Raw genomic sequence first — 24,528 nt, 5'->3', positions numbered from 1 at the left:
AATACATAGTTAAAATAATTATTTCAAGACTCCCTGGTTCTAATCCAATATCGATGTCCCCCAAAGCCCTCACTTATTTAAAGGGCTCTGGAACAACCCTCCAGCTTCTTTTACATTCATTCCTGTTTGAATATTGGCTATAACATGTGACATGTTGTAGTAACAACCCCCTTTTCCCAGGGCCCTGGCTGCACTTATTGTTCACGACTGTCCTTACTAGACGAAACATGTCGAGCAGCCCTTGAAACACCATTAATGCTGTAGATTCCTTCTTGGGCTTTTGCCTCTCCTGCCCAGTTGAGCGTGCCTTTTTGCAGGCATGAAGCCCTGACTTGGCCAACAGTAATTCATGGGCTAGAGTTCGCTGCCTAGAGGTGCAACGGGTTTCACCCCGATCTCCATGGGGCTGGTCACATTGACAAATTAAACATAGGCATTGTATTCACTTCACTGGCACCTCACTCTGGAACAGAGACTACATTGCCAGTGACAGATTTCAAATGAGTATTCTTAAAAGGTGCATATTTCATGGCTTATTTTTATTTTCTGCATCTCCATGGGGACAAGTTGTAAGTTGGCTTTTTGCTCATTTCTCATGGAAAATCCAAACACAAACAGGGGTCCAGCCTAGAGCCACGAGCAGCAATCTCTGCCCTCACCCTACTGCAAACACCGCGTGCCGCACCATGAAGGCAGGACGGCATTCTGTCACAAGTAGTCAAAAAAATGAAGATTATGTAAAAAGACACAAAGGCCACAGAAAATTGACCTCTTTGTATTACTGCTGGTTTTATTCTAGCCTTCCCTGGGAGGCTCAGGACGCGCATTCAATCAGGCATTTTATTTGCCCAGCCTGGTGCCATCCTGACTGTTGAAAGCAGCTCTTCCACTACAATCCTCAACGTCATCATTTCCCTGTCTCTCTCGTATTCGCTGCGAAGCCTCCCCACTGCCTCCGCCGCATTGCTGACCCACACACCCACACCTCCCGCTCAATTCCACCAGCTCAGCCCCCTAGCTGAGGCTCTCAAACCACGCTCCACATGCTCTGTCTCAGTGTGGGCAACGACTACTCTTCCACCCTGTCCCTCCACCTACCCCCAAAGGGCCTCACTCAATAATACACTACGGCTGTTGCAGCTCCTTGGACGACAACAGCTGTATTGGAGAAATGATGCTTTTCCAGCTAAGAACATTCTGCTTGCTCAGGATGAGAGCCCACCCTGACAAACCACGACAGCCCTATTCTGCTGCCACAGCACTCATCTGCCTTCAAGCCCAGATGTAGCCCACTTGCTTCTCTTGACTCTTATTTCCTCTAATTGTGCCATTGTAGTGGCTTTCAAGGGTGGGAAGACGCCTTCAGCATGGAGATGCCGAGTCGGAAAAGCACTATCAATGGAAAGTAAAAACATCCAAATACTTTGAGGCATAACAGCCTCAGAAAACTGCACAAGGCGGCAGCTGAGGGCTACTCCTAGGAAAGGTAACTAACAGTGATGATAAAGAAGCAAAACGCCCCAGAAGTCATACATTTGCGTGCTGAGAAGGATGCAGGGCCTCCATGGACTGCAGCTTGTTCTCTAAGACAAGCACTTTTTCCTGCAATCTGTGGATCTCCTGTTTGCTCTGGGCTTCTGTTTTCTGTAACGTTTCATAGTCCAACATCTTCTTCTCAGCCAAAGAAATCTGCTCTTTCAAGAAAGCTATCGCTTGTGTTTGATCTGTGTATTCACTGTGAAGTTTCTCCAGTTCATGCACCCTCAGCTCAGCATCTCGACACTTGTCCTTGACATCTTGGAGCTCAAGAAGGTGCTGATTGCTTTTGGTTTCCAGTTGCATTTTCCAGTTGCTGTTGCTTTTTTCTACTTCATCCACAGCCTCCTGCAACTTCAGTTTGAGACTCTCTTTCTCCTTTATATGAACAGCCGTCTCAATGTCATGCTTGGCTTTCAGGTTCTCCAACTCAAGCTGGTGCTCCATCTTTATACTCTCCACCACTGCCTTCAGTTCCACGATCTCCTTGTGCTGGGTGTCGGGGCCTGTATTTAAAGTGGCCTTCAGATCCTCCAGAGACTTCTGGTGGTCAGAAGCTAACGTGTCCAACTTGGACTTCCAGTTGTCCATGAGCCCCATGTTCTCATTAGTGGCTTGCTGAACTTTATGCTTTAGGTCAACGATTTCCTGTGAGTACTTCTCATTGACAGACTTCAGCTTCTCCATCTCCTGCTGGTACTTCTTTAATGTCTTCTCGTACTTCTCCTTTAGCTGGCTGCTCTCCTTCTGATGCTCCTTGTTGGCAGACAGCAGCTGATCTCGTAGACGAAGGGCCTCTGACTGCAAGCCGAGGTTATGCTCGGGGGTTGCTGCTTGGTGAGAGCTCCGGAGGCACTGCCGAAGCTCATCCACCTCGCTGCGCATGAGGCTCAGCTCCTCCTCCAGCTGCAGGATTCTGGACTTCTCTGCTACCGTGGTTAACTGCAACACGACAGAGAAGACAAAGTCAGTCCCCACCTCTCATCGCTGCATCCTGCCTTTTAGCGCGTGCGCTCCAGTGGAAGTAAATCCAAAGTACATTAGTCAAAGTTGAAATAAACAGGAAAAGAATACCCAGCACCCTCCAATCTGAGTACAGTTTTGCACCAGGGTAACCGTCACCAGTAACTCTAACAGTTATTACGTCTTTGTGCCAATTGCAATTTGTTTTTTCTAATACGAACCTCTCGTTTTCCACAGGGAAACACACATCTTCGAAACAACCCTCAAAATTCGCTGGAGAGCAACAGTGGTTCATGAAAAATAATGTCCTGAAAGGGCATTATATTTCCAGAGTAGGCATCTTGCCAGGTGATGCACAGAGGAAGTGTGACTGCACATGCAGGAATGCCGCAGGCATTCAAACCAGCATTAAGCACATCATGTTTCCTTTATTGCTCAGCAATCCTCTGCCTACAGACCTCTCCTCTGCATGGCAATTTGTTTACCCTGGTGTAAAAAGGAAAAGGGATTTTTACACGAGTAACCGTTAGAGTTTATTAGCAAAGTAAAAATAACGTAGAAGGCTAGAGGATGCAAAGCAATAAATCTGGCCATGGTTAACATTGAGCATAAGGGCTATGGATCGATGCCTTACGATCGGAATGTAACCTGACAGGGCTGAACTACCTGCTAGTCACAGGGAGTTCGGGGGGCTGCACCTATGGGTGGAGAAGAGGAGATTTGACTAGATGAAATATTAGGAAAAGGCAGAAGAAACAAGGAAACCAAGCCAAAACACAAGTGATAGATTCCATTTCATTCCAATTGCCATTCCTCCCACTAACCATCAGCCCTGGGGGCTGTGTGGTTTTTATTTTAGGCCAGCGAGGAGGCATTCAAACCATTTGGCCCTTCTGGAGAACCTCCCGTTGTGTTTTCTACAGCCCCAGCAAATCCACTGGTGAGGAACAAGCTCACTGCGGGCCAGTTTGATGCTTCCCACGCCACACCAGCATGAAAAAGCCCCTCCCGCATCTGACTGCTTTTGGTTTGGGTGCGCTGTTCATTTGGGCAACCTGTGCTGCTGCAGGCCCAGCCAAGGGTCAGAGCTGGTCCACCAGCACTCACCAGTATCTTCCATTTCAGACGGCAGCTCCCACAGCTGGAGGGAGGACAAAGGGAACGCTGATTGCAATGTTATTTCCCATTACAGCCTGGGGGAGCCTCGGGGCAGAATGAACTGTGCAGCAGGGTGCAGGTGTTACTTGGGCATGTTAATTGAAAGATGAGTTGTGAAGAGCTCATGTGTCAAATGGTGGCATGGGGCAGAGAAGCAAACTCAATCTGAGAAACAAGTCCCCACACAAGAAGCAAAGCTAAAAATTATGTTGTACTACCATTTCCAGGAGGGAGAGCAAAGGAAAAACCAAACAAAATAAATCAGGGAAGCCTAAATCCAAGCCAAAAACCAATCAACCCCACAAACCAAATTAAAAAAGAAACCCAAAGCAAGGCGTCATGAGCATCAACGCAGGGGGCAAGCACGCTGTTCTGCAGGCAGGGCAAGAGGGGGTCGATTACCCTGGTGTCCTCTAATTCTCTGAGGAGTTTTTCAGCCTGTGCCTTCTCAAACAGCAGGCTCTGCTCGAGCTCCCGTATTCGGGCATGCTCCAACTGCGTCTGAGTCTGGTCACACATAGGGAAAAAAGAAGAACAGTGGAGATGGGAAAAGGGGAAGGGAGAGAGAGAGAAAGGAAAGAGGGAAAAGAGAGGGAAAGAGAAGGCTGCAACATCATCTTCAGTGTACAAGACAAGGAAAGGCAGTTCACAACAGGAGGAGAAAAAAGATCCAAACAAGCAGGAAAAAATCCAACCAAACAGAAAAAGGTCACTACGGGATTTTACATGGTACTTGGAGTGGCTGTTCACAAGAGAATGGAATCTGTGACGGGAAAACATCCCCCTGCATTAGTGTTTTCCTGCATCAAGACTATACTGAAGACACTTCCTAAAAAGCAAAGCTCCCACCGCTGCAGACCACCAGCACAAGACCTTTGCACCACACTAGAGAGTGCAAAGACCTTGCAGTGATTCTCCGCGCCTCTCCCCTAGAGGAATCACAAGGTAGGCTGCAAAGAGTTGGAAGTTCCCATCCTCTTTTTGCTCCGGAGGCAGCTTGAACCCTGCACTAGGTGGGGGAAAAAAAGCAGGTCATACTGTAGACAGCATTTTGCTAAAACCAAAAATCCACTGCACTGAAAGCAAATCAAGGAAATTTAGATACCAACCTGTCGTATAAACCAGTACTTTCGGTTTGAATAGGGCTGCTCTGAATTTCAAAGTGATTTTTGCACGCTAAGACTCTAACAGCCTCGTACCCAAACCAGAACTATATTTTTGTTTGGTTTCGCTTTTTTGTTTTTCAAAGAGATGGGTAAATTAAGCACAAGTTTATGTAACCTGCCAAATCCAGGAGCATCAACTCGGGGCATTGCTTCGGTGCCCTTCGCTTTTAAAGCAGAAGTACCATACAGCTGCACTTGATGGCAAACCTCAGGACTTTACAACGACCACTGTAATATCATGTAAAATTTCCCATAAATAAAAGAGGAGAGGAGACATGGGAAAATGCATACAGACTCTGGCCTTCACATTTTTTTTAGCTTATGAAACCAACATTTTCCTTTGAATTAAACTGGACCTACCAAAAACCAAACAAACCTTATCAGAACTTTTTTCTTTTTTAAACACCCCCATTTCCTGCCTTTCGTTGTACATATAATTATTTGCTTCTCCCTCTTTCTATTGGAACCAGTTTTAGGTATTTTCTGCCCTTTCCTACAATAAAGCAAGCTTTGATTAGTTGTGTTCAAACAATGGAAACTGAAGTTTGTAAAAATCCATGTTTTCTCTTATGGCTTGAAAGTTACCATTATATATAAAATTATATATCTATTCATAGATGGTCAAGATCTCAACTGCCAGTATATTCAGACGACTCCGTTATTTTATGTGGTCTGTTTGACCCCTGAAGGAGGAAAAAAAGGTGTGGTCTCAATAACCCAAACATTATCAAAGCCCCCAAATAATATCACTGAAGTGCAAAAGTGGGCATCCTAATACAAAAAATAAAGAAATTTAATTTTGTACTGAGTGGCTTCTCCACTCTCTGCAAAGCTCAAGGATGCGCATCTCAAGATGGAGCTCCAGACTTGATTCGATTTCAGGGGATAATTATTCCACTGAAACCAATGATTTTTCCTCAATTTACACTAGCTCAAAAACCCCAAGTGACACTGCAGCAACAAAAACTTTTGAAGTTACCTTAACCGGTGGCAGCATGTCAGACAGATATCGGCTATCTGAAGATGCTGACCTATTACAAAACTAATCTCTGAATTTCTCAAAGAAACTCTGGCAAGACTCCTGAGGTTGACACTCAGGTTCCCAGCCAAGCTTGCTCAGTATCTACCAATCCTCCTTTTTTCCAAGTCTAGAAAAACATATGAAAATAGAGGAGAAAAATTAATCAGGGAAGAAAGTTAGATCAACTGTTTTACAGTCCTTAAACGTAGCTTCACTGAAGATTCGCATCAATTTTTATTTTATGCAAATTGGTTTGCTTAGCCAGTGTGACTCAGAGCCTCAAATCCAAACTTTTCCTGCACTTTGAGCAAGTTCAGATCTGAATTTTAGACTTACTTCTTGCTATTAGCCTTAAATTACTATTCACAAATTACAAACTGACTTCCCACTGGTGCTCAAGGTATGAGGTAGGTTCCAGGAGATGAGCATGAGATAGTTCCTTGAAGAGGCTAATATTTCCTACAACAACACAGTCTGCCACCATTAAAAGCCTTTCTTAAAAGGTTTTGTTTTCCTGCAATTATTTTTTGCCTTCCAAAGCACTACGGCACCAGCATTGCCGACCAGGATCAAAAATGGGTTAAATTCACAACTACATTTCAGGGCTAAATCCACAGTTCCTCCTTCTTTATCAGAGTTCCAAAAGCTGGACCCACACCTCCAGGCTTCAGATACATTGATTTCTTTGACCAAAGAGCTTCTAGTTATGCTACCTGACACACTCAACACCCGAGAGTCCCAGCCTTGTTCAAAAACTACATGATATTACGAGAAATACCATGGGATTTAGCCTAGCCCTCAGCAGAAACCCTAGATCCAGGGACCACAGAGGAGATAATCTTTTCTTACCATCGTGACTGTTCCTGGCTGTTAAGTGCAAGATAAACATCCTCCTCTGAGTGCTCAGAAGGCGGCTGTTGGCCAGAGGAGGGGAGGCAGCTGTCACTGGGTTTTGCTTTTGGCATTTGGGTGGTTAGTTGAGCTCTAGCTGGGGACGCCAAGGGATGTGCTCGCAGCCACTGGTTGACTTTGTTGTGAGTGTACAGGAAGAATATCAGGGACAACCATTTCCCAGGAAGCATACTGCAATGCAAAGCAGCACTTATCCCCCTGATTTCCAATAAGAGATTTTTTTTTTTTTTTTTAAGTGAGTTACTTGCTTCTGGAAATCCTGTCTCCCCCACAAAGCAGGAAGGTGAGAATTAACTCCAGTGGGTCAACCATTCAGTCTGAGCATCCAAATGAGACAGGACAGAATGTAAAAACTGACCACAGCAAAGCCCTCTGATCATGTCTGTGCTGTCACTGCTGTTGGACCCTCAGGAGAACATCCCAGTTCTCTGGATTGTGGGAAACCAAGCTGCTCCATGACTCTTTCCTAAGATTTGTTCTTCTGCACAAACGTGGAAGTGGGGACGGGCCCCTGGCAGCCTGCAAGGAGCTTGGCTACATCCCCATTGCAAAGCAACTCCTTCCCAGCCCAAACGAAGGTCATATGTACCCTCGGTTTGGGACCTGCAGTCATAGGAGCACTTATGTCACAGCAACTTACCGTCTTCCTAAAACATCGAGGCTTTTTTTTTTAAAAATATATATTTAAATATACCTGCTAACTAACCCTGGTTCCAGGCTTAAACACTTAGGCAGGGGCAATTCACTGCTCTCAAAGGGAGTGATGGAGCAATCACCCTTCTCTAAAGCACTGGGGAAACCTATCATCTAGGCTGAGCAATCAACAGAAACCTGATTTTGCACCCACACACTAGGCAGAAACTGCTCTCTTTTAGCAAAGGTCTGCTATCAGCACATTGCTGATTTATACCCTGTCAAACACATAACTCTGCTTCAGCCTCTGGATAAAGAGGAGAGGTTTATGCCAAGAAGGTCAAAGCCATAGCAACACACTCCATTGCCTAGTTTTCCCATTTTCCTGGGCTTTTATTGGTATGACCCACAGTGAAGCACAGGAGCAGGTGCCTTGACATTTCTGGCTGTTACTGACCTCACACTCTAGCTAAAGATAAGGGAAACTCAACCAATTTACACACGTAGAGCAGAGCCTTGCATTCACAGAAACATTTTCTTTTCCTTTTCCCCCCCCAGAGAAAAGCCTCCCACTCAAGTGCAAGCTCCCATCAGTTTGCACAATATTCACTGCAACAGCATCGCTCTGAGCGCCAGCCCTTCCCAATGAAAGGGTATCCCAGCGTCAACCCCCGCGCTGGCGGGCAGAGGGCTCCAGGCGAGGATACCGCAGGTCAAACAATACACAGCATTTCAGCTGGAGCAGAACAGCATCTGCCTGGGAGACTGTGCGTGCCAATGAACTGCGACTAACAGGACACTGCAGGGACAGCGACTGAGCAGTCAGATAGTTTCTACAGTGGAAAAACATATGTTGAAACGCATTTAGGTACAGTCAGATTTTAACACGGCTTGGCAACTAATGGTGACTTTCAAAGCCAGGCTGGCTGCGTGTGATTGATTCTAGGCAGCTCCTAGCACTATTAGTCACTGGGCAACATACCAAAGAATAATCTTCACAGTTTATACCACGGCGTTCATGGCAGGTCCAAAACCATCGATATAGAGAAAGCATTGTTTAGAGTTGAGCAAAAGGCGGTAGAAATTACTCAAGTGAGGCCCCACATGCAATTTCAGGTTTTGACCCCACATTTTGGTAAGGGTGTTAGGAATTACCTCCAGATCCCCCTTCGTGATGGATTCTTCCTCCACACGGAACTGCAAATCCTCCACTTTCCTGGGGAGGGGAGGAGAGACAAATAGCAATCGGTAACACTCAGATCAGCATCCCATTCCTAAGCAGCCATTGCACATGGGCCTCCCCCTGCACAACCAAAGTCTGAGAGGAGACAAATACAGTCAACATTTGTATACAAAGAGCTCAGCAGAAGCTAAACAGCAAGAATCATGGAATGGTTTGGGTTGGAAGGGACCTTAAAGCCCACCCAGTGCCACCCCCTGCCCTGGGCAGGGACACCTCCCACCAGCCCAGGTTGCTCCAAGCCCCGTCCAACCTGGCCTTGAACCCCTCCAGGGATGGGGCAGCCACAGCTTCTCTGGGCACCCTGGGCCAGGGGCTCACCACCCTCACAGCCAAGAATTTCTTCACAATATCTCATCTCAATCTCCCCTCTTCCAGTTTAAAACTGTTCCCCCTCATCCTATTACTCCGCTCCCTGATCAAGAGTCCCTCCCCAAATTGTCTTGTTCCCCATGGAGCAAGACAGTTAATAAGGAAGTTTTCCACATCACAAACATTTGTCTTCATGCAAAGTCCACGCTCACAGATGTGCTGCTTCTGCTGCACCAGCTCTCAGCAAGCACAACTGCTCTTCACCCACACTGGGATCCTGAAAACATGAAAGCCACAACCGGGTTCCGCTGGTTTTTTGTTCTGTTATCCTGCAGCTGAGCACTGGGCAATTCCTGTGCCGAACACACAGGGTCCATACAAATATTCCATGGGAATCGGAGCCTCTGCCTTCTTGGCAGAGGGTGGGAAATGGTTAATGGTTCCACAACATGGAAATGGTGAGCTACCCTGGCTAAAAAGCCTTCACCAGAGATTGTACAGGCCAGTCATGCATAAATGCACATAAAACCACGCACACAAATGCAGACATGCCTAGGACCCTCTTTTGCAAAGTCTGAAGAGCAAAACCAGTAACGATAACCAAATAATCCAATCTTCTGCTAAACTCACTCCTCTTTGTTCTCTTTACTGATTTAAAAATAAGGCAATATTGAGGATGTTGAGCTGGTAGCCAGATGTAAGGACTCTGATTCCATTACAGATAAAAATAGCTGAGAGTGTACATATCTAACTTCATAAACAAGCTTCCTTGTCTAAACCTCCTCTAATTAGAGGAGGCATCTGTTGATATTTAGGAAAGAACTCAGCTGTCTTGGGTTAAAGGGCCTCCTGGAGCTGGGAAAGTGAGCTGCCTACCAGGGGAACGGAGAGACTTGTGCACGAAAGAACAATTCATCCTCAGGAGGGGCATCATTCAATTGAAACCAACGCTGTTTTCAGTTACTTAATACACAGAAATGTCTTTCTATTCCCACTGAAAAATTTAATTATATATGCGGAGCAACTGGACTCCAAGAATGACAAGTAGATCTTCACTCTTATCCAGAGAGGAAAGGTATGCATCTTCACGTGTACATGGATGGGGCCTCTGGGATGTGGGGAGATGATGAATCACACTACGCTAAGGCTGTACTCTGGTTTGATTTCCCTTCCACAGAAGGAACGTCCTTAAGATCAGCACATCACAAATAGAGGGGAAAGAAGTGGTTTTTAGCAAAGCCGGGTTGTAGAGAAAGGTTAGGGCCCTGGGATGGCCCAGCCCGCACGGGTCTGTTTATTATCCGCTACTGCTATTTTAATACTGTATCCTTAGCCAAGAACACCTGAAGGCAAGGCTTTGTCACTGTCCACACCCTTGCCGTGAGTTAAATCCACCTTTACTGAGTAGTTCCGTTTTACACAGCGACACGGCTGAGTTTGGTCAGGGTATCAAATCTCAGAGTAACTGATGTTACTGGAGCCCTTCGTTCCTTCAGGCAAATAATGCTGCTTCTCCCTGCTTTGTGTCGGGAACCAAACAGGGAAGATGGCTGAAAACCCTCCCTAACTTCACTGCCCAGCTGGAGACCAAGACTATTTGCCTTCTACTGGCAGTGGTAGATCAACTGTTGGCCACCATTGTATCGTCAATGCAACAGTTGCCATGGTCAGATGCTGTTGGACCTGCATATAGCCTGTCAAATATTTATCAGGGTCACCACAGAAGTGCCAGAACTTATAGCCTTGATCAGGAATGGAAGCTGATGGTGGTTTTGTTGTTTTTTGGTGGTGGTGGTTTGGTTTTTTTTTCCCCCCTTAAAGAGCGCTACACGCATTTGGCAGGAAAGCACATCAAATCATGAAACTCCTTTCGTCAACAAGACAGAGCTGCCCCTAGCCCAGGTGGGACCTGCCCTGGCTGGACGTTTGTCTTCTGCCTTCCAATTGCATTGCAACGGCTGGGCAGGATCAACTGAGCATATTCAAAAAACCCAAGACTGCTCACGTCACAAAAACAATCTCACTGCAACGCCACCAAATGCCACAGCATCGAGTCTCCTCTAAGAGCCATAAGACACAGGAGCGCACAAGACTAACTGGAAATACTTCACTGCTGAGTTGTGATTAGCAGCAGTTCGTCAGCAAACAGGGGCAGTCACAGTACTGGATGCCCAACCCTAGACAAGTCACAGCAGACATGTAACTGCAGCAAAATTGTTCTAAACTTCCCGTTACCTGAAGCGGCACACCCCTTCCCCACTTGCAGACAGACCACAGTGGCCAGGACAGCGAGACACAGAATATTTGAAGAACTGGAAGACATCCAAAGATGACTTTTCCCAGTCACTTTCTTCTCCTTAGAGCCAATGAACAACGTTCTTGGGTAAGAGCCTCATCTCCCCCACACCCATCCACTCCTGCTTTACCTCTTCTCCTCTTCCAGCTGGTTCAACAGCTCAATCTTCTCCTTCTGCATCCCATCCACCAGGGCTCGTGCTCGCTGGAGGTTTCCTTCTGCCTCTGTGACGTACTGCAGTATAAAAAGAGCCCGAGCCACAAAAGTTAACAATGTCTGAAGTACAGGGCTGTTTAAAAAAAGGATCAGAACAAGGGAACAGAAGGTTTTGATGATCTGTTTCAGAGGATGGTATGGTAAAAAGGTAGATTTTCCGAAGAGCCCAATACGTAGGTATCAAGAAAAAAAAAAATTGCTCAATCTCCAGCAGATTAAAATTTGATCCATGCTTTAGTGCCTCTCTGACATGAACCCTTTGGAGAACCCAGGTCTGATTAAGAGTTAAGAACTTGAAGCCTGAATGGTTTTGAAAATCTGGTCTGGGGTTACCAGGTGCAATTCAGCCCTGGGCGTGAAGCAAGAGAGGTATTTCAGACTTGCATTAATTCATTTGTTACTGGTAATTACTGGGAAATACCATACACAAGGAAGATGTCAGCTTGCAGTTGATTTGCCAATTTTTCCTGCATTTCTGACAGGCAGGTGTGACCCACCACACGAAGATATACAGTGCCATCCCTGCTCCCTAGTAGCTGACTGGGGCTTATAAACATGAGCAAGGAATTTAGGGCAAGAATAGTCATTGAAGAGCCACATATTGATGAACAGGAAACACATATCTCCTTTCTTTAAACACCCAAGTGCATAAAATATCATTTGCATAAATGCTTGTGCAAAAAAACCCTAATGTGATCAGCCTGTTTTCTTTACAGATCTGACTGCATTAACGGGATCAAGAAATCCTCTGGCAGGAAAGCAGTGACACACTAACTGAGCTGATGTTCTCAGCAGTGTCCGATAGCATCAGAAAACCTCACTGCAATGCAGTCACAGCCGAGGCCAGACTAGGTGGCCAAGGGGAACAAGTTTGCCCTCCACTTGCATTTCAGCATTCAAATGTATTGATCCACCAGACACAAACTATGGGCTGCTCTTTTTCTGGCACAGCACTTTTTAAGCTCCTGGCTTGGGGCAGAGCGAGCACACGTTCCACTGGCAGGAGCGGGAAAAGACACTCAGCTTAAACCCACCACGCAGGAAGCTATCTCCACATGAAAGACAGAAATTCAGAGCCCCGGTTTCACATCAGGTAGCTAAACACAGGTAATGTTATTATGATCTGAAACTTTCAGAGGATGACAGATATCTGCGTGCTGGCAATAAAGCCACACCACCTCCTACCTGCTCGTGTTGGGCCTTCATGATGGCAATCTCTTTCTCCACCTCACAGATGTGGCTGGTGGCTTTGGCAACCTCAGCCCTCTCCAGGTCACGCTCTGCCAGTAGCTGTTCAATGTGCTGCTGCTTCTCCTTCAGCGCCTCCTGGAGAGCAGTGGTGCCAGAGATTTTTCGGGCATATCGAGAAGAGGTCTCTGTCAGCTGGAAAAAAGAGTTAAAGAGAGACGGGGGTAAAGCTATGTCCTTCCCAGTCTAGAGCAGCGTAAAATCCGGAATGCAGCTCACCTACTGATCCTAGAATGGTTAGAGCTGGAAGGGGCCTTAAAGGCCACCCAGTGGCACCCCCTGCCCTGAGCAGGGACACCTCCCACCAGCCCAGGTTGCTCCAAGCCCCGTCCAACCTGGCCTTGAACCCCTCCAGGGATGGGGCAGCCACAGCTTCTCTGGGCACCCTGGGCCAGGGGCTCACCACCCTCACACCAAAGAATTTCTGCCGGAGATCTAGTCTAAATCTCCCTGCGTCATTTATTAGGCTATACAGAGCTGCAGTTCCAGCTCTGGACCCTACAGGTGGGGTTAATAAGTCTACAAAACACCTGGACACTGCTTGCAAGCTCAATAGCTCTCCTATGCTGCAATGAAAGGACCATTTCCCAAAGGACAGGACATGGGGTGGGAACTGGGTCAGGAAACACTATCATGTATTGTATCATCTGCCTTCATAAATATACTTTATCGATGACCTGCAGTGGTGCAGTCCCAAGCAATGAGCTCAGCTAGGAGGACTGATCTCAGCTGGAGACTGGTATGGGCTAGTTGGATCCTCTCCCAGTGACGGATACTGCACTCTTGTCCCCAGCCAAGACGACTGCAGGTGCTATGCAGCACACACTACGGCAGTCAGAGCCCTGAATAACATTGCTGCCTGCTCTGGTGTCCACCTTCTTGAGTACCTTCCAAAGCACACGGCATGTGATCCAGGACAGTGTCACCCCTCCACAGTAAAACACAGTCATTGCAGGAGCTTCCTCATAGCTGCTCAACACAGCAGCACACTGCTACACAACCACATGCGACAAGAAACAACGGCATTTTTCTTCAGGGATGCTACATAAAGCCTGATCTGATAGTGGAGCTGAGATTCGTCCCATTGCAAATAACAGTTTGGGTTATTTAATGGTCACAAACACTCAGTGTTTCCTACAACTCTTGTGTCCATGGGGGAGTCCTGTTTGTAAGGTGGGTAACAGAATTCCACACTGCACTCCCCTCATCTCACTGACGGTGAAGGAGCAGCTGCTGAAACAGAACCCCCACCCTCCTGCTTCCTAGAGCTGGGTCACAGCAGACATGGACCGAGGCTGCAGAGTCTGCAGGAAGAGCCACTTACCAGCCCGCTGCGGCTGGGCCTGCCCCCGACAGACGATGCCACAGAGCTGACAGAGCTGATGGAGGAGCTGCTGGGGCTGTGGGTTAAGGCAGACACTCCCATGGCCATTCGTTTGCTCTTCTTTGCTTTGGCGGGGCTGGTTGACGGGAACCCGATCCGGATCACCTTGTGGATGGGAGCAAAGAGGCCAAACTTGGGAGGGCACTGAAAATACCTGTAATACAGGAGATGCACCAAGTCAGAAGCAGTAGAGCATCCATCTCGCCCAAGCCTCGCAGAATTGCATTGCTAAGCAATATGCGATCCCGGCCCTCAGCCCATCTCTTGGTGCTTTGCTGTGACACTGCTCCCCGCATACAAGCGCTTGGATTATCCTCCTTTCCTGCCTCTTGAGAGTAGTGGTAATCCCCACGTTTTCACTTGTGGTACTTATGCGGGGAAATCCGAGATGAGTGCCACGTACTAGTTGCTGCACGCTTTGATGAGATGCCAGGAAAGACCCATCTGGTGACGTGGACAGCACGAAGACCCCAGTGCATAAACACTGCGAGAGCACACGCTCTCCTTCCTTACACCAACAAACCAACCTTCCCAAAACCCGCGTGTATTCTCTACCCTGCTTTGCAAGAAAGTCACAGAGCAAAGTGTGTTGAGTAAAAAGGTCTGTGTAACGCAGTTCTGTATAAATGTTCCTCCCAAAACAGAAGGGGAAGATGGCAGCTCCTAACTTTGAAGCTAAAAATGCCACTCCAGCAAACTCCAGTGTGTGCCATCTCCTCTGTGCGGCAGAGAAACTGGTTCCCAAACTTAGAAAGAAGCAAGCATAAAAAAAGGGACGATCAGATAATTGCGATGCAAGCTCTTTTCCGCAATTGCAGTGAGCCTGATGATTATATCTCTCTGGAGCCCTCTTTCAAAACACAAATGAGCCAAAACCCACAGTGTCAAACCTTGGAAACTCCTTCAGAGCTTGGGCCGACCAGCTCAAGGCAGGGTTTATCTCCTGCTGGCCAGCTGCACTGCAGCAAGTAAAACCAGATCATCTCCAGGCGTCGCATCCCCTCGTTTCAAGGGAGGGGTCAATAGAAGGCTGCCTCCATCAGGAGTTCTTTCTCAAAGGCTTCACAGCAAGGTTAGGGGAAAATACTGGGCCATATAATAGTCTGTCTTATGTTAACACAAAAACCAGGTCCTTATGAATAAATAACACAAACCCAGCTTTGCTAGCACAGGTCCCTCCAGCTGTGAGCAGCTGCTTCCCCAATCCCCTTTTATTTTTGGGTGCTGGCAGCCACACGGCTGTGTCACAGGCAGATCTCTGTGTACTTGGGAGGCCAGAGAACAGCCTGATCTCCAGCCAGATGAGAAAGTGATTCGTTTCAAACATCTGCTCAAGACCAATTTTTTTTTTTTATAACAGTCTTTAAGTAAACAAACCCAAACCCTCTACAATCCAAAGTCACTTCGCCCCCTCTGCTTGCTGTTAGCACAGGCTCTCGGGTTTGGAAAGCCATACCGCAGGTTGACCTTGCTACGGAACAGGGACCCAAGGAAGAAAGCCTGACCTCTTGCAAACCAGCCAAAACCCTGCTCAGCATCGTATCCTCAAACTGAAGGCGGCACAGCCCCTTCCTCAGGTGGGAGCACAGACTGGTACTTGTGGTGGTACAATGCCAAAATCCCTCAAAAGCCCCCTGGCAGCTCTTCGCAAGTCCAGACTTGCATCACGCTACATCTGCTCATTTTCTTTCATTCCAGACTGGAAGCGGTTGCAATTAACTTTTACAGTTCAGAAGCAGGAATTGGGTCCAGAACACTTGGCAGCAAAGGAAAAAAAAAAAAAAAATAAATCTGCTTGAAAACCAAGAGCTGCTCTCACTGAGTGCTAAGGAGCTCTGTACCCACATTACAGCAACGAAACAGGGAAGGAAAAGTGGCATTGTGATGGCAATGCAAGCTGCAGGTGGGAAACCGCACAGGACGTTTTGAAATAGATGAAAACCCCCAAATCTTCAGTGTCCAAGGCCTGTAGCTCACGTGTTTTAGACTATGCGAAAGCAAACGCATGAATAGTTTAGTGGGCAAAGATTCCCGTAGGAACAGAGGCAGAGAAGGAAGAACAGTAAATACGCAAGTAAAAGTTAATATACCAGAAATGAGTAAGTGGAACTTGTTTGGCTTTGGGGATAGGAAACCAAAAAACCACACCAGCATCTCTCTAGTCTCCTACGCAGACAGGAAAGCAGATGCAACAAACCCCAGTGTCTCAGCAGCACCCATTTGATGTAGGGAGAGGGGATCACTACCAACTGCCACTGAACCACAGCCTGCAGGCAGTCTCCACCACAAGCTGCTCAGAAAATTCTGGCCCTTCACCCTTCCCTTGATGCACAACCAGACCTGGATGCTCGTCCTGAACCTGCAGAAGAATCACAGCGACGCTCCTCAAATTTCAGGTGATTCATCACTGACTCAGCTGGAGAACTTCCAGCAGCAGAGATGGTGACAGAGTCCTTTGCTCGCTCATTTGCCCATGTGTTTGCTCTCCTACTTCCACCAACCTCTGCTGTCTCGGTTTGCTGATTTGGACCTGACTCTCCTGCTGTGGCAGACGGCTACTGCAGCAGCAAGCACTGGTCTCAGGCAGCCAGGCGAGGGATGCTCACTAGATGGCAACCACCACCAAAGCAGAGAGACTCCTAAGCCCTGGGCTCTCTGCCCAAGCTGATAACAGGGCCAAGTGCAGGGTCCTGCACGTGGGTCGGGGCAATCCCCGGCACAAATCCAGGCTGGGCAGACAACGGATTGAGAGCAGCCCTGAGGAGAACTTCGGGATGTTGGTTGATGAGAAGCTCAACACGAGCCAGTGATGTGCACAGGCAGCCCAGAAAGCCACCTGCATCCTGGGCTGCATCCCCAGCAGCGTGGGCAGGGGGGCGAGGGGGGGATTCTGCCCCTCTGCTCCGCTCTGTGAGACCCCCCTGCAGCGCTGCCTCCAGCGCTGGGGCACCAACAGCAGAAGGACACGGAGCTGCTGGAGTGGGGCCAGAGGAGGCCCCGGAGCTGCTGGGAGGGCTGGAGCCCCTCTGCTGGGAGGACAGGCTGAGAGAGCTGGGGGGGTTCAGCCTGGAGAAGAGAAGGCTCCGGGGAGACCTTCCAGCCCCTTCCAGGCCCTAAAGGGGCTCCAGGAAAGCTGGGGAGGGACTCTGGAGCAGGGAGTGTAATGACAGGATGAGGGGTAACGGTTTCAAACTGAAAGAGGGGAGATTGAGATGAGATCTGAGGAAGGAATTCTTCACTCTGAGGGTGGTGAGCTCCTGGCCCAGGTTGCCCAGAGAAGCTGTGGCTGCCCCATCCCTGGAGGGGTTCAAGGCCAGGTTGGACGGGGCTTGGAGCAACCTGGGCTGGTGGGAGGTGTCCCTGCCCAGGGCAGGGGGGTTGGAACTAGATGATCCTTCAAGGTCCCTTCCAACCCAAACCATTCTATAATTCTGGCAGGACAAGCTCAGGGCAGCATCAGGAAGCCCATGCGGCAGTGGCAGACTCGGGGAAGACTGTCTGAGGGGTGTCTGCATGCACCGAGGGAATCAGTTTTACTATGTTGGCTTCTCCTCCAAAACCCTGCTGTTGAAATCAGCACATGCTATAAGAAAATCAGAAGACTGGATGAAGGCTCAAAGGACGAACAGGGACAATGCTGCAAACCTGCATCCAGATCCTTGGTGGACACTGAGCCCACGCGTATCACTGCTTTAGTGGCAAGTATCCGTTATTGCTACGAGATTTGCAAAGTCAGCCTGGATGCAAAAGGCAGGGATGTCTTACAGACTTCCCTCAATTTCCCCTGTTTAATCCAAAACTCTTAATTCGCTCCTGCTCCCCAATCCCTACGGTGGGCCTCAATTTTTCCTGCTCTTGATAAAACGTGAAACAAAAGAGAAGCCTTGCAGACAGGGCACATACCATAACAACTTCAGCCAAGATGCAGCAGTTTCAGAAGATAAATGACTTCCAAAAAGTTGGATTTTCAAAACACAGCAACAGAGGTGTGAGGACGAGAGGCAGAGTGTGCACCCTTTCACTCACATCTGCCTTCCACACGCACAGAGACAGTAACTCCTTTCTGAGCACCCTGAAGATTAGGCTTAGAGATAACTTACAGTGTATGATAAGGAAAGCAGGGGCTTGGATTCTCTCCATGAATTATTATTATTCTCTACCATCCCAGTTCTTTTCTTTTGAGCAGGCTGGAACTCATCCACCTGCTGCCAATCATTTCCTACTTTCTTGTCCTGACATTGAACAAGGCAGTGTTTCTCTTATTTTAAATGAAAACACATGGCTACTGACCTAACACAAGAAATATTTATTACACAACCTGAGATCTAACAAGGGAGGAACTCTCAGCTCTTCAGTTTCAAAGCTAAGTCTCACCTCTAATGCAAGATTCCCTTAAGAAGCTCCAAGAAATCAACAGTATTTCCCACTGAAGGAACTTGTGAAGGACACGGAATCAGTTCCACCTGTATTTGAAGCAGGGTCAAAGTGCTGCTGTATAATTCAGATTTGAACATCCCCAAGCTCACGATCTGAGGCTGGGGGTCATTCCCTTCTCTAACATCCACATGAACAGAAACAGTTTTCCAGCAAGCCTGCGAGATGTCCCTGCCTAGTTTTATGGACACTAATAAGGGCTTTTTTTTAAAAAAAGAAAACAGCGGAGGTGCCTACGCAGTCAGAGGTGGTACGATCAATCAGCAGATAGCTGTCATACTACAGAATTAGTACAAGGACAGACAATGACCACCAGTTGTTCTTTCAGATCTCTGGAAATCTGTTCCCAGAAAGAACAGAACAAGCAACATTAAAGTGAGGGGAAAAAAAGAGAGTCAAATCTTTATCTTCTATAGTTCTGACAGGGTGAATTAGAGCACAAACAGCAAGTTTATGAAGGGAATGTATAGTAGAAAGCAGAGGTAATACAATCACAGAATCGATTTTAGCAAAAACTAAGTCCCACCATAAGTTATCTTCTCTCCCTACTCTCTCCTGTTTCCTGAAATCACTCAGGTTGCTTCTTCATAGACCTTATCTGATCCTGCTTTAAAATGCTCCAGTGATGAGGTTTCTATTGATCTTCCTGCAAAGGTAGCCCAAAGCTTAAGCAACTCCAAACTGGACTCTTCCTCCCAAGACACAACATCCAACCAAACACAGCCACACGCAGCCCTGCGTCCTCCCCCCAGGTCCATTTGGCCCCCGGCCACCCTAGGAGGTGTGTAGGGCCCTACGTGCCCCAGGCCTGGTTTGAGAGCACACAGTACCTTGTGCCAGCAACAGCCCCATCGTTCTTCCCCAGGGGTTCATCCAGCTCCACTCCACACCACTCTCCTTTGGCAAAATCCGTCTCTCCCACGTAGCGCACAACTCCTGTCTTTGTCCCACCAACCTGTAGGAGACAAGATGGGAGGATTAGAGACAGCAGCACCGGCACTGCCACAAGGGGACTGAAGCTGGGACAGCCATGGAGGAGGGGGGGGGAAGAAAAAGAGACATCAGTATTTTCTGTTTCAGATCTGATGAAACCAGAACAGATCATATTCGTATCAATTTCTCCTAATACTAAAGATGTCTCTCCAATAACTACAAGCAAGGTGACAAACTCACGCTTTTGGACCTGCCTGCCTGGAAGATGTCAGAACAAATATAATGAAAACGTATTTCAAGGCGTCAACTAATTGCACAGTTACTTGTGAGGCCACGAAGCAGTTTAAGCCCTCCAAGCGCAGCTTAGACCTGCCTTCTGTGAAGAGCCAAGATCTGCACTAATGTGGATCCTGTCCTGTGCGCTTTCAGATGGGGGCTGAGCAACACCGGGACAGAACGCCAAAGGGACGAGCTGAGCCAGGAAGGCACTCACCACTCTTCAGCCTGTCCCCACGCAGGCCTTGCTAGGATGCAGCGAACAGCCCTCCTAACAAATCTCTCAAAATAGAGGCGTTGTGTACAGGAAAAAACCAAACCCTTCACTTTTACCTGCACATCCTACACCAATTCACAGCGCTAACGAGCTGCACGGGAAAGGGCCTCGTCTCACTGCTAGGCTTCCACTAGCACAGATATTTTTTTTTTTCCCCTCCACGGAGAAATAAGAATAAATCACACCTTTTGCTCCGTGTGTCCACTTAAAGCTTTCAGCGTGCTGAGCAGACTCTAGGAGAGCACACGTCAGGAATGTCTGAGGCTGTGTTTTGATCACTGCCATGAGAGCACAATTCACCGAGCGGCAGCTGCCTCTGCGCTAACAGCTCCTACTGGGATACTTGTGCTGAGAAAGGAAAGATGGACAAGTAGGAGGGTGGTTCTAAGGGTTCACACCTTCAATGAAATCAGCATACGATTTAAACCTTTCTTAGCCTATCTCTGCTAAAGCCTAGGTTCAAGGAAGAAAGCTTAAAAAATAAGTTTAAAATTAATTTTGCAGCTTTATCTTGAATGACTTGTGGTTATTAATCTTCTTAATATTAGATATTACATAAACGTGTATCAACAGAGTAATATTCTCCTACAGAAACAGTGATAATTGAATGCAGAAATCTCCAGTTTTGTGTATTCCAGGGTAGGGATGTTACAGATTTGTGAATTCCGAGTCCCTAAAAATTCTTAAAATTGCTTATCCAAAGGAGAAAGTTTTCCCAGCCTAAAAATAACTAAAATGGAGCAGAGAATACAGCTCTGGGTCCTGCCTCGAGCCCTGGGAGGCTGCGCTGCAAAATGCAGCTTGAGTTACTCTTCCATGATTTCTCTCGCTTAGGGACTCAAAGTGCTGCTAATGGAAAACCCTTTGTTGATGTCGTTCTCTTTGCTATAGGAAGGAGGAAAATATTTGCCAGCAGGAAAAGTCTCACAGGAAAGCTTTCTGGTCCTACACTGCACCCAGGAGTAAAAAGATAATTCAGTTTCCATATGAGGTACTTGGCATGTTACAGATTTGAACAGTTGCAGTAAAATTCTTTACCTATCACTCACAGTCAGATGGTAGTGCCCTTTTTGATTTATTTCATTTTGTACAGATTTAGTCTCTTAATATTAATGCAGTGATTTAATGCCATTCTAATATATTTCTTTAGCTGCAAGTTGAACTCAATATAGGTGTAATTCATCTTAACATCATTTATAGGACCTTATCATTGCTGGTAAGCTCCCTCCATTTTATTTTTATTGCATTTTAATTACAGATATCGAGCCACATTTCCTTTACCAAGCCACCTGATCCTCCAACCCCACGGGGCCTCATGTAAACACCTTAAAAACCTGACGCGCTCCCTCCATCAGCGTGACTCTCTCTGTGCTGTTCTGGGGCCTCTACAGAGGATCACACGAAGAGGATCAGTCCCCTGCCCACACGAACACCGCTCACTTGCATCCCCATAGATATTACTTATTTTCAGAAAGCTGTTTCCAAACAGGAGAAGAAATAACTAGCCCTATTGACTTAATATATGCATATCTAATTGCACCGATACCCGAACTGCTCGGTCAGAGGGCAGGTCACGCCCCTACCCAAGAGCTGTACATCAGTGAAGATGCCGAGTGCAGATCAGGCCTAACGCTTCCCCAAAAGGCAATATGATTCTCTGCTTCCAAAGCAACGTGTTTTATTTTCTCTTTCAAGCATTAATTATTCTGCCATCTTTTCTAGAAGATACACCCTTGCCATACAGCATTCTCTTCTCCCCAGGGCAGAACGGACACATCTGCTCCCTGCCAGCCCGGGCTGCCCGCATCCCGACAGGGCTGGCAGTACCGTCAGAGCCAATATCGGGCTGTCACACTCACATACCAGCGCTCGGCCCTCTTGTTGAGCTTCCCATCCCTTGGCAGGCACAGAGAAGCTCTTATGGATGGAGAGCCTAGAAAATTCATCCGAGTCAGACATGCAGATTTATTCAGCCCTGATAATCTGCTAATGCTACTAAAATAATGCGTTTTGGAGAAAGCCAGCTGGCAGGTCGCATCGGTGCATGAAACAGCCTCATCGAAATAGAAGTGTTTGTTTCTATCAGACCCTTCGATAAATCAGAGGTATCACCTCGGAACGACAAAAGGCAGCTTGTGAAAGCCAGGGAGGGCAGCAATTGCATAGAATAACTCACAGTAGCTCCCAGCCGCCTCTCCTGCCCGTGCCTTGCTTTGATACCATGCTCCACAACCTGGGCACAAAGGGCAGCTGGCACGGATGGCTCACGGGGCACGGATGGCTCACGCACTAACGTGGCTGCCATCGTCACACTAGCGACCAGAGGATTTCTATCCCATGAGCATCTCGGCCCGCTGTTACCACCGGTGCCACCCTGAGCCACGAGTTTCTCTATGGAGGACCATCTGCATCTCTCAGCCTGGCGCAGTGACCAGAGCCACCATCACACCTTCCACTTGCCGAGTGTCCAGTTTGTCTTTGCTTAACTCCAGACAGGGAAGCCCTCCCTTCGCTAAAGCACAGGACAGCACAGAGTTAAGGAGGCTGCTGACGAGCTCAGCTACACCCCAGCAGTTCAGAAACACCACAGCTTCTAGAATTGGCAAGTTTCATTCAAAAATAAACAAAACTCGCAAAGCTTTTCTGAGAAGCCTTTAATAGTTACTTTACCAAAACTATTACTGAGATTATTCATAGCCAAGAGAATGGGATTTTACCAAGTGTAAAGTGTCTTGTTTTTATTTGTAGTTGGTTTTTTGGGGAAAAAAAACCAAACTGCAGCAAAAAATAGCTCTTTCTTGAAGCTCCAAAAAATGGAAACAGTATTGACATAATGATATAAGCTTTTTGTTTTGGAGGGTATTTTGACCAGCCTCAACATTCCAAGTTCATCTCCTTCAGGTACAAACACTAACGATTAACTTTAAACAAACTCATGGTGGTCCAGCCTCTCCAGCTGGATTCAGGCAGCCTCGGAGCCACATGCTTCCGATCTCTTGGAAAGTTCAGCTCCAGACTCAAGTTCTCTGCCTTGGCTCCGATGCCCTTTTCATGCCTTTGACTAAAGACCATCTTCCTGACCTGGCCTTCCCTCAACGAACAATCTCCAACAGTCTCAAGAGACATTCTTGGGCTTGACCTTCACACCAAAGTGAAGCCAGGAATACTTTAAAGGTCTGTGTCCTGGCTGGTGAGTCAGAGAAGCAACATGCACTCGTAGGACATCCATGTGCCTTCCCTGCTAACTGCAGTATCACTGACATCATGTTTTACTATGGTTTCCTCATCAAAACGACAAAATTGGATTCAGACCAGTATCCCAGGGCTGAAAAGACAATGATGCTAATCCTTCCAGACACTGTCTTTATCAGAGCTGCTAATATATCATTTAAACAGTTTACCAAACTAGCACCAGGCCATATTCTCAATCCGGTTGCCGCAAGTCTGACTCCCTCCAGCCTGCGTTTGCTCTTTTTCCCTTACGCCCTCCCTCCTTGGCCCACAGCAGTTTCTTGCTCTCAGCAAGAACATCCTAAAAGCTGCCCTCAACCCAGGGCATGTGGGCAGCACGCTGCTTGCAATACGCTCCCACGCTGCTCCGGGAGAAAAGAAGAACGAACTTCTAAGCGTCATTCAGGCCAAGAGGGACTGTTGCCCACGATGTCATACACCGTTCAGGGGTCAGCAGTGGCTGCAGATCCCTGCTTTAGTCTATCCCCAGGCACAAGCCGCAGAGACGATGCTGTGCCGTCTGCTGAACAGACTAATTTACCCATCTAAATTTATTTTCTCAGCTGCTTTCCAAAGCATTTCCCCAAGACTGTGCTGCTGACCAGAGGGTGGAGGTGGGAACAGTGACTGCCCAGGCGCAGGACACTGCCATGCCTCCTCTGCAGGGCTCCCCGTCTCATGCTGGGTCCTGCCGGAGCCGGGAAACTCCTGCTGCTCGCCCGCGGGAGAGAAAGGAGGAGCCGGTGGGGAAAGCGCAGACACGGACACGTTCTTTAGAAGTAGTTGAAGGTCCTCAGAGTAATGTGCAGCACAAAAGCTTACTCTACACTGTTAATGTAACAAGTAATTCTTGTTACAAGAAGCTCCGAATTCTTTTTATTTCTAACAAGAAATAGGAGCTTACCTTTATTGGACAAGTGCTGCCTGCTCCAGTTTGAGCTGCAGGCTGTAGCCAGCACGTAAACTGAAGTCGCATCCTTTCCCTTGGGGGAAAAGACGGTGAGGTTTTTTCCCCCCAAGCTCATCTGCCCAGACAAGCAGCGTATTTCTACTGGAGCTGAGCGGGGTAGAAGCTGTGTTTCCCCACTGCACGTGATTTAGCCCACGTGCTCTTCCAAGCACCGACAGGATTTGGCTCTTCCAAGCCTCGACGGAGCAGATTATCGTACAAGAGTTGATTTACAGAGGGTGCTTTTTGCAGCAGCATGGACGTCTGGGTCCAGCCGTTACAGCTCACGTGAAATGACGATCTGTAAGTACAAGGGGGTAAACGCGCGTACCCAAGGGAAGGG

The 24,528-nt window shown here is 47.6% G+C and overlaps 1 protein-coding gene across 3 annotated transcripts in view; it reads right to left on the bottom strand.

Annotated features, from left to right (window-relative positions):
• Nucleotides 1-24,528, bottom strand: part of CLIP2 (CAP-Gly domain containing linker protein 2) — an 86,057-nt gene that overhangs the window by 17,181 nt on the left and 44,348 nt on the right. For 2 of the 3 annotated variants that reach the window (XM_063340623.1, XM_063340622.1), the window contains exons 4-10: nt 19,350-19,474; nt 14,026-14,239; nt 12,639-12,836; nt 11,368-11,471; nt 8,545-8,605; nt 4,060-4,164; nt 1,534-2,478 (exon numbers count right to left, since the gene is read on the bottom strand). In XM_063340623.1, the coding sequence (XP_063196693.1) occupies nt 1,534-2,478; nt 4,060-4,164; nt 8,545-8,605; nt 11,368-11,471; nt 12,639-12,836; nt 14,026-14,239; nt 19,350-19,474 (1,752 nt within the window). The remainder of the gene's footprint in view (nt 1-1,533; nt 2,479-4,059; nt 4,165-8,544; nt 8,606-11,367; nt 11,472-12,638; nt 12,837-14,025; nt 14,240-19,349; nt 19,475-24,528) is intronic. The other variant, XM_063340624.1, reaches the window with a different exon arrangement.

This window comes from Chroicocephalus ridibundus, chromosome 7, assembly GCF_963924245.1.
Source record: "Chroicocephalus ridibundus chromosome 7, bChrRid1.1, whole genome shotgun sequence".
NCBI lineage: Eukaryota > Metazoa > Chordata > Aves > Charadriiformes > Laridae > Chroicocephalus > Chroicocephalus ridibundus.
Note: the sequence above shows the minus strand (reverse complement) of the source record. Positions and strands in the feature narration are given on the sequence as shown.